This window comes from Sciurus carolinensis, chromosome 1, assembly GCF_902686445.1.
Source record: "Sciurus carolinensis chromosome 1, mSciCar1.2, whole genome shotgun sequence".
In the NCBI taxonomy this organism is placed as follows: Eukaryota; Metazoa; Chordata; class Mammalia; order Rodentia; family Sciuridae; genus Sciurus; species Sciurus carolinensis.
Window position 1 is genome coordinate 35,718,244 of NC_062213.1, and position 18,364 is coordinate 35,736,607.

At 38.0% G+C, this 18,364-nt stretch overlaps 1 protein-coding gene across 1 annotated transcript in view; it reads right to left on the reverse strand.

The window, feature by feature from the left end:
* Positions 1 to 8,880, reverse strand: part of Fzd6 (frizzled class receptor 6) — a 30,210-nt gene extending 21,330 nt beyond the window's left edge. Inside the window, 2 exon segments of the mRNA XM_047521800.1 lie at positions 7,273 to 7,608; positions 8,716 to 8,880. Of these exon segments, the coding sequence (XP_047377756.1) occupies positions 7,273 to 7,449 (177 nt within the window). The 5' untranslated portion in view covers positions 7,450 to 7,608; positions 8,716 to 8,880.
* Between the last annotated feature and the right edge of the window lie 9,484 nt (positions 8,881 to 18,364).

Below are 18,364 nucleotides of genomic sequence, written 5' to 3' on the forward strand. Positions count from 1 at the left end.
TTAACCCTATCTCAGGTGGAAAGGATGCAGAAAAAGAAGAAAATTATTCAAAATACAAGGAAAGGAGGCTTTTTTTTTTTTTAAAGAATTAAAGGACTTAAAGAGGTATATAAATAAAGGAATAACCAGAGCAAAATAATACTAAAATAGGTCTAAAAGTGTTTTCTGGAAATGAATAATATGGGCTAAAAAAGTAATCTACTAGGTCTCTGCTAAAAAATAGAGCTAAAAGTGTTATAATAAAAACAGATTGTCTTACATATTTCCTCCACCAGAGTGTAAATTCCATGAGGGCACAGAGGTCTGTTTGGTCCATTATAGTATGGCGAGTACCTGAATGGTGCCCCAGGTAGTTATTGATTTAGGCATTCAAATACTTGAACAAACGGACACCAGCTGGTCTGGTATATAGGGAAAGGACCATTGAGCTCCCCATGCTAATGTTAATGGGAGAAACCATACCATGGTCCTGGGGTTGGCAACAATAATATCCCAAAGAGAAAAACTAGGATAGGATTCTAACTGAGAGAGAATGAAAAAAGAAATGTGTTTGATAATTTCAAAATTATATAAAATGGAGTCTAAGCAGAGTGGTCCCATAGCAGCATCTTGGCTGTGTCTTGCCTCCACTAGTACTGAGATACAGGACATATACTTGTCAATTGAAGCATAAATCAGAATCCCATCAGTACATGGAAGTAAGGCACCTTATGAAAGCCATGTGACTTCAAAGTATCTGATTCTCAGCTCAGGATTTATGCTTTCTACCCCTGGTCTTCATAACCACTAAATCCCATGAAATGATAAAAGCCTTATACTTGTTTTACAAAGGTTTCAAAAAGAAAGCTGACTTTAGTGATGGTGATAAAAATGGAAAGCAAGTCAAGCAATCTTAAAAAAAGCGATTAAACAAACAAACAAACAAAAAAAAGTGATGAACCTCAGCAAGACACAGACTCACTGAAGTCTAAAGGGTCCTGAAATATTTTCAGTTACACTTCACAGAGCAAGTGGTTACAAAAGTGTGGTGTAAATTCTTTGAGAAAAATCAATGGGCTACTGCATGAAAGAGTGGTGTAAACTCTTGCATGTTTTCAGGAATGTGATGAATTTCAGGCAAGTCAGCTTCTTTTTAAAAAAAATTCAAGCCTGAAAAGAATAAAAGGCAGGAATTTACAATATTTCCATAATGGAAAACTTATTTTTTAAAAAAAATATTTCTTGGCAGGGAACATTAAATATTTTAAATTATTTCTCCCAAAGACCTTTCTTTTAGAAATCAGACAAATATACTTATTAACTGATTGGTACTACAAAACAATCTATTTAATGGTCAATGTTTTAGTTTAGAACTAATAACTTGAAAAGCTATAATTCTGTGGAAACTATACATTCAGGTACACATTAAAGCTATGCACTCAGGTACACAATCAACAAATGTTAATGAACACATGACAAATATACAAACTAGAATAATAAAGTCTCATTACCTACATGTCACACTCTGAAGGAGAGGATATGATAAGAACACAACGGTCTTCCCACGATCTGACAGGACCATGTACCTTTGTGACCAAGCTCTCCTGAGGGCACAACAATAACCACCTAGACCATGGAACACACCAAGGAGAGGAATAGGAACTCTGTGCCTATCAGCAGAACCTTCCAGGAGAAATATTAATTACCCTTTCTGTTCAATACAGGTCTACCCTTATTCTATAGATTCAAAGAAAGCAGGCAGGGTGCTTTCCCTACGTTTGCAACAAAGGAAGGTAAGCTTGCAGTTCTACATTTAAAACACCATGACAGTTATTATAATACTGACTTGGAACACTTTCAGTGTCATTTCATTTTATATGATTAATATCTGACTTTTACAGTAGTTACAGTCATTTTTTAGATCATATTCCCTGAAAATCAGGTTAATCACACTGAACATTTTTTCCCCTTATGTATTTGGACACAGGGTAGAGAACAAGGAGGAAAGGTGATAGGTGAGAGCAGGATGGGGTCCCTGCATTCTTCTAAAAGCAGAAAAATAAAAATGCCTAAAAGCCACTGGATAATAGGTTTTTTCTTAGAAGTCTGTTGATCCAGTTTTTCTCCATCCTTTTATTTTTAATTGAATAGAGACATTTCATAGTACATATTAACAGGTGGAAAGAAAAGCCTTTGGGGGGGGCAGGGGTGTGGGGGGGTTTATTTCTCTTTAGACTATTTAAAAGTGGAATGGCCACATGATGTTCCAAACACAATACATGACTTTGCTTTTGCCTGGACCTCCATGAAGGCAATTCAAAGGAAAAATACAATATTCCTGTTTCCATTTTCCCTAGATTGGTCTCAGCTTTTTATGATGAAATCAGTCTCTCAGGGGAGTCAAACCTCACAATTTGAGAAACAATGCCCTAGATATGAAACAAAAGGAACACAATGGAAAACCAGCAGCCATTTGTTTTTCCACTTGGGAGCCTTAGAATGTACAACATCCTTTTCATTACAAAGCCAAGTTACTATTCAGAATTGTAAATTAACTCTTTGTAATACAAATGATTTTAGTTTCAGATAATAAAGAAAAACTGAAGTCCCTTATTTCAAGTAATCTCTGAAACAAAACTTAAGATTTGTGATTATCTCAGACTCTTCTGGCTTGTGATAAGCCTGACTTCAACAAATGCATATAGAAAGTAAATGACATAAAATTCAGGTGACATATTGATAACAATGCACAATAATGTTCATTTATTACATGATATGGTATCCTTAAAACATTTTCAAGTACTATGAGGCTCAGTCAAATATGGTCCCCCTATTTTTGTAATACAGTAAAGTGTTACCAAAACATAGCACTCCTTTGTTCATATACTGTCTATGACAGCTTTTCTGCTATAGTTATAGAGATGAATAGCTGTGACAGAGACCATATGAACTCCAAAGTCAGAAGTATTTGGCCCTTTACAGAAAAAAGTTTGCAATCCCTATTCTTTTTTTTTTTTTTTAATTTTGATTCATTGTGCACAAATGGAGTACAACTTTCATTTCTCTATACATGAATTTTGTGTATCATATATGTACATAGAGTAACGATGCCTGTCTCTTTTTATTATCTTTCCTTTCCCCCTCCCCACCCCTCATTTTCCTCTACACAATCCATCCTTCCTCCATTCTTGCCTCCCCCACCCCTTGCCTCTTCCCCCTTAGGAATCATCCTCCACTTTCAGAGAAATCATTCGGCCTTTGGTTTTTTGGTGCGATCCCTATTCTTAAACCAATGGGTCTTGAACTTTAACATTCAAAACACCTGGACAGCTTGTTAAAACACAGTTTCCTAGGCTCTATTTTGAAATATCATGAATTAGTAGGTCGAGATGGAATCCACAAACTTGCATTTCTAACAAGCTCACAGTCACTGGTCTATGAACTAAACTTCGAAAACTACAGCTCTAAAGTATCTCATAAAATCACAGATTAATGACCATAAATGCCTAAACTCTACAAAACAGGCTAGTTGTCACAAAATGGAAACTGAGGGTTAAAAGAAGAAAGAGGTGGATCTCTTGACTTATATGGAATTCTTGGCTAAGAAAGTACAATTCATTGTCATAACCAACAGGCAATTCTTCAGAACCTCGCCCTATCATTAATTCAGTGGAAATTTAACAGGGACCAGCAGGAACCAAAGGCAGTTGGGTTGAAAGTGTAAAACCCAATCTATTTTTTACAGAAGCTATAAAAGATATTCTTAATAAAAGCTAAAGTACTCACAATCATAATCTAGTACTTGACTGGAGTATTAATTTAAGTACTCAAGCATAATGTTTGAAACATACCTGACACAGTTTATAATCCAATGGTCCACTCAAAAGATGAATTCCTTTAGTTTGTATAAAATAAATGATTAAAAATCAAATTCTTTAAACAAATCCTAACAAATATATGTAGAGCTAATATAGGAAAGAAAATAGAGAATATCAACTGATAAATTTCATTAGAGCTAGGTTCAGCAGAACAAAAATGGATGCTATGTAAACCACCTAAAAATATTAGAATGTCTCTCACTTGAACACTGTAGAGGTAGATAGAGGATAGAGGTGGAAGGTAAGAACTGGAAGAAAAATGCTCTCTCATTGACTTACTGGGACAGAAAACACCACCTTTTTCTTTATTTAGCTTTTATTGAGCATCTAGCATGCACAGAGACATTGCACTAGGCATTAAGAATAAAGATGAGGGCTGAGGATATAGCTCAGTTGGTAGAGTGCTTGCCTTGCAAGCACAAGGCCCTGGGTTCGATCCCCAGCACCACAAAAAAAAAAAAAAAAAAAAAAAAAAAAAAAGAATAAAGATGAATAAAGACCATCCCTCCTTCAACAAGTTCACCATCTAAAGACTCATAAATAACTGCAATACAACATGTAAAGTACATGAACTGTTATAAATATTAAGTGTCATAAGAGTATAGAATGGGCTCATTAATGCTTGGGAGAAAGGGGAAAGAAGGCCTCACTAAAAAGAGTCATTGCTTTAACTGAGACAAAGAAACCTAGGTGGAGAAAGAAGGGCAGGTAGAGGGCTTATCAGAAGACACAAAAATGTGCGAAGGTACAGAGATAAGAGTGATATGAATCTGAGTTCCACAAATGGGTCAGGCTGGCTGAATCAGAGTATGCAGTATGGGAAAAAGACAGGAAAGCAGGGTCCCACAAGACAAGTTTGGAAACACTCTAGAAGCAGGTCTTTATTTTCCTGACTTTAGGCATATGGTAAAGAATTTTAACCTCAAGGTGGACTGTATGCATTTGCATTTTAATAAAATCACTTTGGCACCACTAGAAAAGACAGAATGAAGGTTAGGGGTTTTATTTTTTATCTCATAAGACTTTGTAGTTAAGATCCTGATGAAAGGGATTAAAAAAAAAAAGGCAAAGCTGGAAAAAAAATCACCTCATTTTTATCTAAATGGAGTCTGCAAAAAAGTTGAAAAGACTGAAATTTACACATTATATTCTGAATCTTTGGAAATATATCTTGCTTATTCAACAAAATTAAAGGTATTTTAAAAAAAGGTGAAAGATAACATTATGGATTATGCTGACAGAGAAAACTGTGTCAGAGTCAGATCGCAGTGCTCAAACCTTGGACAAATCACAATTTCTCTGGGCTGAATAATGTAGGGTTCAGGGGTTCTTAACTTTAGCCCCAAATAGAAGTACATTTCAATATAATTGGCTTCTTTTATAATCCTACCCATCTTATTTATTTAAATTTTAAAACATTAACCCTTGAGAAGGGTTTAATGGCAAGAAAGTTTAAGAAGTTCTGCATGACCTTTTGGTTTATTTACAAGTCTCAAATGGTAGGATTTTGGCATTCAATATAGGAAGTAGGAAAGAATGCTCCTGGCTAAGAACAAACAGAAATGGGACAGTAGGAAAAGCACAACACTACAGACCAAAAAATTATAGAGAGATTAAAACTTTGACCCAGGTTGATATTATTTTTGCCTGTTCACGTTCCCTTCTCCTTTTGGAGACTCAGGTGAATGCTGTTATGAATGCTGTTTGATAGCTTTCTTCTTTTGTATCCTTAAGCCTACTGAAATGTGATTCATAGAAAATGTTGATTAGTGAAGCCTATGAGAAAGTTTATATAATGAAGAGATTGGTAATATCAGTAATCAAATAAAGAAGGTAAGACCAAAAAGCCTTCTTGATAATGTCTAGACACAAAACTACCTGGGAAAGAAGTTAGGTAAATAAAAACCAAAAAACAAACAAACAAAACTTCTCGTTTTTAAGTCAGAAAAGAAATCTTTTTTTTTTTTTTTTTTTTTTTTATAAAGATAGGAGTGGAACAAAAATAGTTGTCACTGTCTTACAATTATAGGCCTTTTTTAATAGCAGGGATACATCTCTCCCCTATCTTTACAATGGTATTCCAGATAAGGAACTCAAGTCTAAATGTTAAGAGCTTATAAAATCACTGTTAGCATTCAAAATGTATGTAGCTACTACACCGGAAAGAACCAGATTAAGATAAAATACTTTAAAAACACTACTGAAACATGAGTTATATGTATTATCATAAGAGGAAATGTGGATGATGGAATCATTGCTTGATGGTATTCCCACTGCATACTTTATTTTAATCAAATTAAACTATCAAAAAGGTTCTGATAAATCAATGAAAATCTTGCTGCACCATTTGTTCAGTGTCTAAAAGGACATCTCGCATTGGATTGAAAAACCACTGAAAGATGCTGATAAAATAATCTGTAGTATCTTTTAAAATGGTATCTACTTTAAAAGCTTTCCTTTTTTAGACATTAGTCTACAGTGAAGTAGTTAGACAACTGTTCAACTGAACAATGGAAGAACTTCAAAGTTGCATAATCAAACCTGGTCAGTTTTTAAAAAAATAGTACCTAAATTAGATCTGAAGGGATTTCATCTCTTAGAAACAATCTGAGGGGGAAAAAATCTTTACCACCCTCAGACCATTTATTTTTTTTTTACGGGAAAAAAAGACTATGAAAATAGCACATTTGTTCTTTCTTTCATGAGACTTATCAACCTAACAGATCTGTATGGGAGGGTAGGTTCCTGTCTCTACAGGTAGCTGTTTCTTCCCACGCCTCCCTAGCAATTTGCATATCTCTAAACCAGAGGCAAGTAACTGAGGCACCTAAGGCAATCTTTAGTGTCACTGCTCCTCACCTGATTTGTGGTTTCATTTAACAAGTATTTTATAAAGAATACTTAAGTACTGTATTTAAAAACTAGTCACTTTTAAAAAACTAGTTTTTAGTAAAACACTGTCTGCAGCCCCCAACATATTCCAATAATTTATTTGCTTTGGAAAAACTAAGCTGAGTAAACATTAAAACTACTTAATAAAACATGTAAGTTTCTTCACTTTCAGTCCAGGCAATATAGATTATATATTCAGTGAATTGGAAAATACAGAATTCATATTTCTAGAGCAGCTATTGTACTGAATTGCAAAAAGCAAAATATTTTCCAGGTGCAAGATATTTCGAAAGTCATTCAGAACCAAACTTCATGATAAAATAAACCTTATCTTAAGCAAATTACTAAAGAAGGCTCCAACTGTACACAAAATATGTCAGCAGGGGGACTGAATTTTCAAAAGGATTTTTCAAAATATGATTTGTACAAAACTTGTAAAATTCTTTGATGCGTTTAAAAATAAAAGTTTATTTTAGACCAAAGCATAAACCATTTTTCAACAAAGTCATGATGAACCACTCACCTCCATTTCCACAGCAGCAATACTCTGGTCATAATGACCCATCAAATTAGGGAAAAATGTCATGTTGTAGGCCATTTTCATGCATCTGGGAACGGTAATTGGTTCACAGGTGAAGAGACTATGCCCCCTTATGAGGGGCAGAAAAACACACATTAACAAAAATGGGTACAGTTCCATTTTCTTCGAATTCCTGATTTTACCACATGGCTTGGATTAATTGCTTTTCACCATCATCAGAAGGTTCCCATCTAAAGATAAAATGTTCAAATTCCTCATTTCATTATTTCGCCAATTTGAAGGAACCCGTTTTCCTGGAAACGAGTTCTGGGTCAATTGCTGTAAAAACAACCCAGAGAGTGTTATCATAAAAACATTTGTCATAAAATCAAATGCAAGTCAAAGTGCAGAGTTAAGATTTTTGTTCTAGGTAACATTGGGAAAACGACGGAAAATTCCATCCTAGCAAGATACTCTTTAATCTGCTTTGGCATATAATATATCATTTGCTGAGGAAATCTCATCCCTAGGGAACTGATGATTGAAGGTTTATGTTGTATGGAACATGGGTTTAAGCGGGGCAGAGAATGAGTTGGAGAAAAAAGGAATGCTGGTGTAAGTTAGGACCACGTTAAAAGGCACTAATACAACCATAAAATCCAAGGGTCCTTTTTGGTAATATTATTACACACAAGAAAACAGATCCAGGGAAATTCCTTAAAACCTAAGGAGTTGTTAAACCTTTAAAGACTCTAAAAAGCCAGCTTCTGTGGCAAGTCTTCTGGGGATATACTTTTCCTGTTTTTTCAAAAGGCCAACTAGAGGGAGACTTCTAGGATTCTTCCTGTGGAGGGGCGAAACCAGTTTTCATGGAATGGGGGCGGGTGTGTGTGAAGAGGGCGTAATGATGTCGTCGAAATGGGAACAGGAGCGAATCTGTCCCGGCCGACAGATTGCGATGGCGGTCCTGTGGGTTCCGAAGCATGATTTCTGTGATTCTGTTAATCCCTTTTAATTGACTCCTAATGGCCAGAGTTCCCTTTTTTCTCCACCTCACCCCTTTACCCCGTGTTTCCTACAGCACAAACCTTCAATCATCAGTTCCCTAGAGATGACATTTCCCCGCAAACCACAGCCCCCAACCCAGCCCGGGGCAGTCTTCCAGCGCCCCCACTCCCGGACACCTGTCCCAGGCCCGGAGCGCGGCAGCAGCGTCCCCGGCCTGCTCGGCGGCCCGGCATCGCATTTCAGGAGTTGGCTCTCACTTGCGAGGAAACTTTGGCTGCGCCGCCGCCTCCCCAGCACCTGCGGCTCCATCCCGAGCGCGCCGGAGCCCGCCCCGCACCGTCCAGGCCCCCAGCCCGCCCCGCACCCCCGCAGGCCCGCTCCGCTGGCCCAAGACCTGCCTCCGCGGCCATCCGCCCGGTCGGGGCCCGGGAGCCTCACCTCGGACGGCGCTGCAAGGCCACTCTCCCTCCCCGTCGCCGTCCCCCCCGCAACCTCGGACGGCACCGGGGAGTGTCCGGGTCTCGAGCTGCCTCCGGGGCCGCACGGGGAGCGAGAGCTGAGCGATCCCGCGAGACTGCGCCGCCAGGTCGGGCGGGCAGGTCCGGGCTCGCGGCGGCGGCGGCGGGGGACTGGCCCTCCGCCCGGCCCCGCCCGCACGGCGCCCGCCGGGCCTGGTTCGGCCGCTCGCCCCGCCCGGCCCGGCCCGGCCCGGGAGAACAGTCCGTCGGGGCGCGGGGTCCGGCCGAGCGCCGGGAAGGCCCGCAGCTTGCCGTCGGGTACGGTAGCTGAAGCACAGGGCTGCGCGGTAGCTCGCCCTCGGCCCGGAGGGCTTCATCCTAGGATTTTAAAAAAAAATTTTTTTAAGCTTATGGCGATTCTTAAAATTCAGCTCCCTTTGGAACCCACTTTGGCATTCCAGGAACCCTTAAATGGAGCCGAGGTGCTCTGCAATGTCACTTGCCCTAGTGACCCGAGTTCCGTAACGGATAACTTCCAGAATAACTGCCCTTTTAAAAAAAAGCAATTAATTCAGGGATCTGGTTACCAGCATTAAGTGCAGATGGCAGTGGGATTTCGAACCCTGGCAGATCCTAGGCTTTCATTGATGCAAAACTGTAATAGAAAGTTGTATTGCTTTAAAAGTCAAGCTAGTTTTTAGTTCCAGCTCTGCCACACATCATCCCAAATAAATTACCTATCTTTCAGAGTCTCTGTTCCTTCGATATGTAGAGAATATAATATTTGGAATGATAGTTCATGTTTTCTGAAGACTAAACCGGGATAGTGTCAAATCCTTTACATTCATTTACGTCTAATTCGTAGGACCCCTGTATGAGGTAGACAGAAATGTATATGAAAAAAATGAACTTGTGGAAGCTCTTTGACAAATGGAAAATGACTTAAACGGAGGCGATTGCCAGGTAAACCATCCTGCTGCAGAAAATGGATGTCACATTTCAGTACCTGGAGCAAGGGCATCACAGACTAACCAGAAGTAAGAGTTTTGAAATCTGCAAAACATGGAAATGTGGAAAGTCTTGAATTTGGAGAAGGGTATTCCTTCCCAGCTTTACCAAGAGCTTAGCACTCATGTTAGGGAAGAGGTGTGACTTACTAATCTTCTGTTTGCTTGTTTGTTTTGAAGTACTAGGAACTGAACACAGGGTCTTCCTCTAGGCAAGGACTGTACCACTCAGCTATATCCCCATCCCTTTTTATTTCGTTTTGAGACAGGTTCTAAATTGCCTAAATTGCCTGGGCTAGTCTTGAATTTGCAATCCTCCTGCCTCAGTCTCCTAGCTGGGATTACAAGTGTGCACCATCATGTAGGGAAGTCCATTTGCTAACCTTTGTTGAGTTTTACCTCTACGTTCATAAGAGATATTGGTCTGTAGTTTTATTGTAGGGCTTTGTCTGGCTTTGGTATTAGGGCAATGCTGCTCTCATAGAAGTTATAAAGTGTTCCCTCTGCCTCTATTTTCTGGAAAAGATTTTAGGGAATTGTCTGACATTAATTTGAAGAATCTCTCAATCATTATTGCTGTAAATATTTCTGTTGTTCCTTTTTCCTTTTTGTCTCCTCCTGGTATTCCCATTGGCTACATGTGATATTTTTGTAGTTGTCTTACAGTTCTTGTATAATATTTTTTTTCTTCAGTTTTTTCTTTTCTTTTCAGTTCGGAAGTTTCTATTGGTATATCCTCAAATCGAGATTCTTTTCTCAAACTTTTCCAGTCTATAAATGAGCCCATCAGAAGCATTCTTTATATCTGTTAACAGTGTTTTCATATCTAGCAATTCTTATTCTTCCTTAGAACTTCCATCTCTTTGCTTATATTATCCATTTGTTCTTGCATATTATCTACTTTTTCCTTTATAGTCCTTAGCATATTAATCCTAGTTATTTTAACTTTCTGGTCTGATTATTCCAATATTTATTCCATATCTGAATTTAGTTCTAATGCTTGCTCTATCTCTTCAAACTATGGTTTTTGTTTTATACTATGCCTTGTAAATTTTGGTTGAAAGTTGGATATGATGGAGTAGGAGAAATGAACTGTGGCAATAGGGATTTAGTAATGTGGTATTAAGGGTGTGTGGGGAGGGGAAACATTCTATAGACCTGTGATTAGATCTGTTTTGGTGAGCCTGTGTCACTGGGCTTTGAACTTCACAAGTACTTCTCAGTTTTTAGGCCTCCTTCAGTGGGATAGGATGGCTAGGGGGCACTGAGATTGGACATTTCCCTTCCCCAAGATTGATTATATGCTGATAAAACCCCTCAATAGATTAGGTTCTGGTAAAATAGTTTCTCTTGAGCACAGGCCTTGCTAAGAAAAACACAATCTTCAAGCATCATGTTAGTTAGCTTTCTGCTACTGTAACAAAATACCTGAGATAACTGACTTATAAGGAGGAAAGGTTTGTTTTGGTTCATGGTTTCAGAGGTTTTGGTTCACTATCTCTTGGCCCCATTGTTTTTGGGCCTGTGGCAAGGCAGTAAATCATGGCTGGAGAGTGGGGTAGAAGAAGTTACTCAATTCATAGTAGCTGAAAAGTAAAGACGGATAGGAAGGAACTGTCACTGATGAATTGCTAGAGGCTCACATAGACAAGTCTGAGAGTTCAAACTTCCAAAGGGCCTATTCTTTAGAGAGCATACTCATACTTCTGTGAGTTTTATCTCCAGAAGCTCTGCCAGGTTCTCTCAGTGAAGATCAGAGAAAAATACCCTCCTGTACCCAACATGGAGTGGGGAGAAAGTAATCATTCTGAAATATGACTCCTGTAGTTTGGGAATGTCCCCCAGAGGCCCATGTATTAAAGACTTGGTTGGCTCCTAGCTTGCAGCCCTATTCAGAGGTGTTGGTGGGTCATGTAAGAGGTGGTGCCTCTCTCAGTCACTTTTTTGTCCAGGTCTTGAATGCTCTATCCATGGTTCCAGTTCCCCCAGGTAACTTAGGGGAATCTATGAACATGGCATAGAGATTAGTCTTTATTTAAAAACTGACTTTTGTATGAAATGCATTATCCATTGCTCTCTACTCTAAAAGCTAACTGCTGCAGTGTTTGTAGCATAGCAATTAACCTTTCAGTTGTATCCATTATGATTAGCCAGAAATAATATAATTTCTAATTAATACCCCCAGTATTACTGGAAGAATAAAATCAGTATAGTAGTAACATGACACAGCAGGAAAGAGCCACATATTTTAATGACAGTTTGATGTATAAGACTGCCTCTTTGGAGCTCTGGTATTGTCATTTGCAATTAGAGATTTATAATGCTACAGAAAAACAGTCTTAGCTCTATTACTGCTTTGATTTATATTTTGTGCCTGTAATTCACCCTGCTAGGTTTTGTTTTTAGTAACTTCAATACCTAATATCTGGTCATCTTTACTTTTTAATAGCTTTTGTTTTTTAGCAAAGCAGCAAAGTTAAGTCAGATATTAGAAAAAGTATTTTCCTCAAAGGCATCTAGAAAAGGGCTCCCTAGGGGCTGGGGATATAGCTCAGTGGGTAGAGTACTTACCTTGCAAGCACAAGGCCCTGGGTTCAATCCCCAGCACTGCAAAAAGAAAAGGGCTTCCTACCTCAAATTTAGTTATTTGGAAAAAAATTAATTTCCTTTGATACAAAAATTCCAATTTTATTCCAATCATACCTGCTGCGTTGCTCCTGAGTATATATGATTTTTAAAAACTGTCTTAAAAACAAATGAGATAAATTAATGATTAGAGGAATTAATATTGTTAAATGTCCTTACTACCTAAATGATCTAGATTCAAAATTTCTGGAAGTTTTCACAGAAATAGAAAAATCAATGCTCTAATCCATATGGAACCAAGCAAGCAAGACTAAATAACTAAAGAAATCTTGAGAAAGAAAAACAAAACTTGAAACATTAGACTTCCTGATTTTAAACTGAATCACAAAGTTATTATAACTTAAACCGTGTGTTATTGGCATAAAAGTAGACATGTAGACCAATGGAGCAGCATAGAGATCCAGAATTAAATCTATTCATATAGTCTACTAATCTTTGATGAGAGTAACAAGAATACACAATGGGGAAAGGATAGTCTCCCAAAAAGTGGTGCTGAGACAAATCTTATCTTACCCATATACACAAATGAACTAGAAATGGATTTCATGAAAATCTAGGTGTCCTAGAAGAACACCTATAGAAAGACCGTTTGAAGTTGATCTTTGCCAATGTTTTTGGATATGACACCAAAAGCATAGGCGACAAAGCAAAAAGAGACAAGTGGAGACCAGGGAAGCAGAGTGATTCATGTGAAGTTTTTGTTGTTGTTGTTGTTGTTGTTTTGTTTTGTTTAAAAAAAAATTTTTTTTCAGTTGTAGATGGACTCAATACCTTTATTTTACGTATTTTTATGCAGTGCTGAGGATCAAACCCTGGGCCTCACATGTGCTAGGCAAGCATTCTACCACTGAGCCACAACCACGGCCCTCAGGTGAGTTTTGAGGCAGTTAACAACATTTAGAATAGTTGTACTGATTTCTCCTGGAACAGGGTGGATGATGGAAGGAGAATTAACTGATTTGTTTGTTTGTTTTACTACTAACAACCCTATACAGATAGTTAACATATCACTTTTATAAAATTTAAAACCCTTTGAAGGGAGATCAGACACTGGGAAGTCTATGCACATGCAAGTTTTCAAAGGAAAATCGTTGAACCAGGGCAAACCATGCCAGCCTTTATCCCTCCCTCCCTTCCTCCAATCCAGAGACCCAGCTTGCCAAAAGGAGTTCATGGGAAGAGGAAATTCTTCTCCTACATCGCTTTACCTTCTGCATTAGTGATGAAGATTTTCTTCTCATCAGGGGGGTTTCTCCACTATCCTCTTTTTTACTTTTATTTTTTGTATTTTTTCCCCACACAGTCATATTTGTAAGTAGAATTGAATTACCCTTAAGGTGGTTTTAGCCTTCAAGTAATTCCATTAAGGAAAAACTAAAACCACAATAAAAACTTGGGTCAGTTTTTGTTTCTTTAAAAATATAGTTTGGGATGATTACTTTCATTTTAATTTTAATACATGGTTCTTACTTAAATGACTGTTTTTGCTCAAGTTGAATGTATTGTAATCTTAAGGATAGTGTTTTTTTTTTTTTAAAGCAAGAGATGACTTAACAGGAATATCATGAATAAAATATTTCCATTTTAGTAAAAACTCTGGGTAGGATAAATGTTGCATTTTAATTTGATTAACAAATCCATTATAGCATAAATGGCTACAAGAGAATTACCTGGACAGCTTAATAACTTGAGATACCTGAGGTTGTAAAAGCCCCTCTATGTGCTTACCATAACTGTAGGACAAGTATGAGAGTGTTGGGATGTTTTCCTCAGTAAAACTTTAATTGATTTGAAACAAAAAATGCAATTGACAAGGTTTCAGTTGGGTGAGACCAGGATATGGGGGAAAGAATATAGAAAAAAAGATTTATTTCCAAGGAAACACAGAAACTGTAAACATTGTCTCTTGTGACTGATTGGAGTTAGTAGAGACTAAGGTAGAATCTGATGTGCAAAGGGGACTCCTATAATTTTCTTTTTTTTTTTTTTTACATCAAAATATGTTACCTTTAAAAATATTTTGAAGGTAATAGGAAAATCTCACAGCATAATGTGTATACAAGAGTAAAGGGCAAGAATGAAACCAAAACACAAAGGTGAAAACAAGATACAATTTCATATCTGTAAGAAAGACTAAAATCCCAAAGACTGACAATACCAAATGCTGGCAGAATGTATAAGAAGACATACTGGCAATTTCTTACAAAACTAAACATATTTTTACCATATGATCCAGCAATTGTGTTCCTTGGTATTTATCCAAAGGAGTTGAAAACTTATGCCTACACAAAAGTCTGTATGTAAATGTTTATAGCAGTGTGTTAGTTTTTCATTGCTGTGATCAAAATACCTGACCACAGCAACTTAAAGGAGGGAAAGTTTATTTGGGGATCATGTTTCAAGAGGTCTCAGTCCATGGTCAGTGAACTCCATTGCTCTAGGCATGAGGTGAGAAAGAATGTCATGGGGGAAGAACGTGGCAAAGGAAAATTCCTCAGCTCATGGCAGCCAGGGAGGAGAGTGAGAGAGGAGGTACGGACAAAACAATAGAATCCCATGGGCATGCACCCAGTGACCTACCTACTCTAGCCATGCCCCACTTGCCTACAGTTACCACCCACTTGGTCCATTAGAAATATTAATCCATCAAATGGATTAATCCACTGGTTAGATTTTAGCTCTCATAATCTAATCATTTCATCTCTGAATATTCCTGCATTAATACAGGAACTTTTGGTGGACACCTCATATTTAAACCATCACAAGCAACTTTATTTATAATTGCCAAAATTTGGAGATAAACAAAATGTCCTTCAATAGGGAAAATAACAAACTGTGGCACATTCGATGAAATACTATTCAGCACTAGTAATAAATGAGCTCTTAAGTCATGAAAGACAGGGAGAAATCTTAAATGTGTGTTACTAAGTGAAAGAGGCCAATCATACCATGTGTAATTCCAAATATATGGTATCCTGGAAAAAGCAAAACTATGCAAACAATGAAAATATCAGTAGCTTCCAGAGACTGGGAGGTGGGGGAAATAGGTAGAGCACAGAGTATTTTTAGTTCAGTGAAACTATCCTGTATGATAATACAATGGTAGATAGATGTCACTGTACATCTGTCAAAACCCATAGAAAGTAGGACATCAGGGGTGAACCCTATGTAAATTATGGACTTTGGATGCAATGATGTGTCAGTGTACATGCAAATGTACCACTCTGTTGAACATATCCACAGTGGGAGAGGCTATATATGAGTGCAGGGAATGTGTGGGAACTCTCTTACTTTCTACCCAATTTTGCTGTAAACCTATAACTGCTCCAAAAAGAAAGTATTCTTTTTTTTAAATTTATTTTTATTGTAAACAAATGGGATACATGTTGTTTCTGATTTTACATGGAGTAACAGCATACCATTTGCGTAATCATACATTTACATAGGGTAATGATGTTTCATTCATTCTGTTATTTTTTCCTTCCACCCCACCCCTCCCACCCCTCTTTTCCCTCTATACAGTCCCTCCTTCCTCCATTCTTGCCCCCCTCCACCCCCCATTATGTGTCATCATCTGCTTATCAGTGAGATCATCCGCCTTTTGGATTTTTGAGATTGGCTTATCTCACTTAGCATTATTCTCCAATTTCATCCATTTGCCTGCAAATGCCATAATTTTATTATTCTTTATAGCTGAGTAAAATTCCATTGTATATATATACCACAGTTTCTTTATCCATTCATCAATTGAAGGACATCAGGTTGGTTCCACAGTCTGGCTATTGTGAATTGAGCAGCTATGAACATTGATGTGGCTGTATCTCTGTAGTATGCTGATTTTAAGTCCTTTGGGTATAGGCTGAGGAGTGGGATAGCTGGGTCAAATGGTGGTTCCATTCCAAGTTTTCTAAGGAATCTCCACACTGCTTTCCAGAGTGGCTGCACTAATTTGCAGCCCCACCAGCAATGTATGAGTGTACCTTTTTCCCCACATCCTCTCCAACACCGATTGTTGCTTGTACTCTTGATAATCGCCATTCTAATTGGGGTGAGATGGAATCTTAGTGTAGTTTTGATTTGCATTTCTCTTATTACTAAAGATGCTGAACATTTTTTCATATGTTTGCTGATTTCTTGTAGATCTTCTGTGAAGCGTCTGTTCATATCCTTAGCCCATTTGTTGATTGGATTATTTGTATTCTTGGTGTAGAGTTTTTTGAGTTCTTTATAGATTCTGGAAATTAGTGCTCTATCTGAAGTATGAGTGGCAAAGATATTCTCCCACTCTGTAGGCTCTTTACATTGCTGATAGTTTCCTTTGCTGAGAGAAAGCTTTTTAGTTTGAATTTATCCCAGTTGTTGATTATTGCTTTTATTTCTTGTGCTATGGGAGTCCTATTAAGGAAGTCTGATCCTAAGCCAATAAGGTGAAGATTTGGACCTACTTTTTCTTCTATAAGATGCAAGGTCTCTGGTCTGATTTTGAGGTCTTTGATCCATTTTGAGTTGATTTTTGTGCAGGGTGAGAGATAGGGGTTTAGTTTCATTCTGTTGCATATGGTTTTCCAGTTTTCCCAGCACCATTTGTTGAAGAGACTATCTTTTCTCCATTGCATATTTTTGGCACCTTTGTCTAGTATGAGAAAATTGTATAAGAAAGTATTCTTGAAAGATGGAGAAAGAGGAAGGAAAAAAGAAAAAAGAAAAGAGGTCTGCAAAAACATCCCAGAAGACTCCCATCTGTCTTTTGAGAATCCAATGGTTAATTTGAAGGAATGTGAGGAGTCAAAAACTGTAGGCAAGAAAAAGCTAAGATTACAGAAGTGCCCTAAAACATTAGTAGACAGTGGGTAAAGCAAAAGGAAGGTCCATATGCAAAAACACAGGCATTCACCACTCTTCCTAGAGGCAGGTGTCAAATCCCTAACAGTGGGGTTGGGGCAGAGGGTGATAGAGAATTCCCATTCCCACATTAAGTCAGTATTTGAGTCCTACTGTGTGTGTGTGTGTGTGTGTGTGTGTGTGTGTGTGTGTGGAAATGGGGGGTGTGCTGAGAGGTGTCTTAAAAAAATTCACAATGACACCCAGCTGGGTGGCACACACCTGTAATCCTAGAGGCTGCGGAGGCTGAGGTAGGAGGATCATCAGTTCAAAACCAGCCTCAGCAACTTTGCAAGACCCTAAGCAACTTAATGAGACCCTGTCTCTAAGTAAACTATTTTAAAAAGGGCTGGGTATATGGCTCAGTGGTTAAGTGCCCCTGGGTTCAATCCTGGTACCAAAAAATAAAAAATCCACAATTAGTAGGAAAATGAGTGATACAGCCTACTCTAATGGAAAAATTAGACAAGGCAGAGGAAATTTCTAGAAAAGCATATTCGTCTTGATCATGTTTCATCCAGTTTGGCAAATGGAGTTCTTGTTTAAGAAGTCTCATAGCAGACAGCTATGCAGTGTCAGACTGTGAAGAAAATGTTGGCATGGACACATTCCTTGGCTTTTTTTCTTTTGGACTGGTTTAACTATGGTTGAGGTGTTGGCAGTGCATTGTATTCAACAAGAAAAACAGCAATTTGAGACGTTTTATAACTGTCGTGAGCTTCAAGGAAACTATATCTAAGAGAAAAAAAAATCCTAAATCATCTTGGATATTAGGCATGATTATTAGATTTGCCGCAATCATTTTACTTAGCATTTGATTCCCTACATAAACCTTTTTTGCATAAGCCTATCTCATATGTTTTTCTAAATCTGATTTGCAGACATTTCCAGTTCTGGGTAGGATGGAAATTCTTATACTGGGGAATCAATTCTCTTTTAGTAAAGGAGCATTTCTTCTACTTATTCCCATGCCTTTTTAAACATTTCTCCTGATCATAGGTTCTAATTTCAGACTTAATAGTGAGATTCCTCAAAAACAGACAGCAAGAAAAATGACTTTTAGGCCAAAGAAACCTAGAAAAAGAATGAGGTATT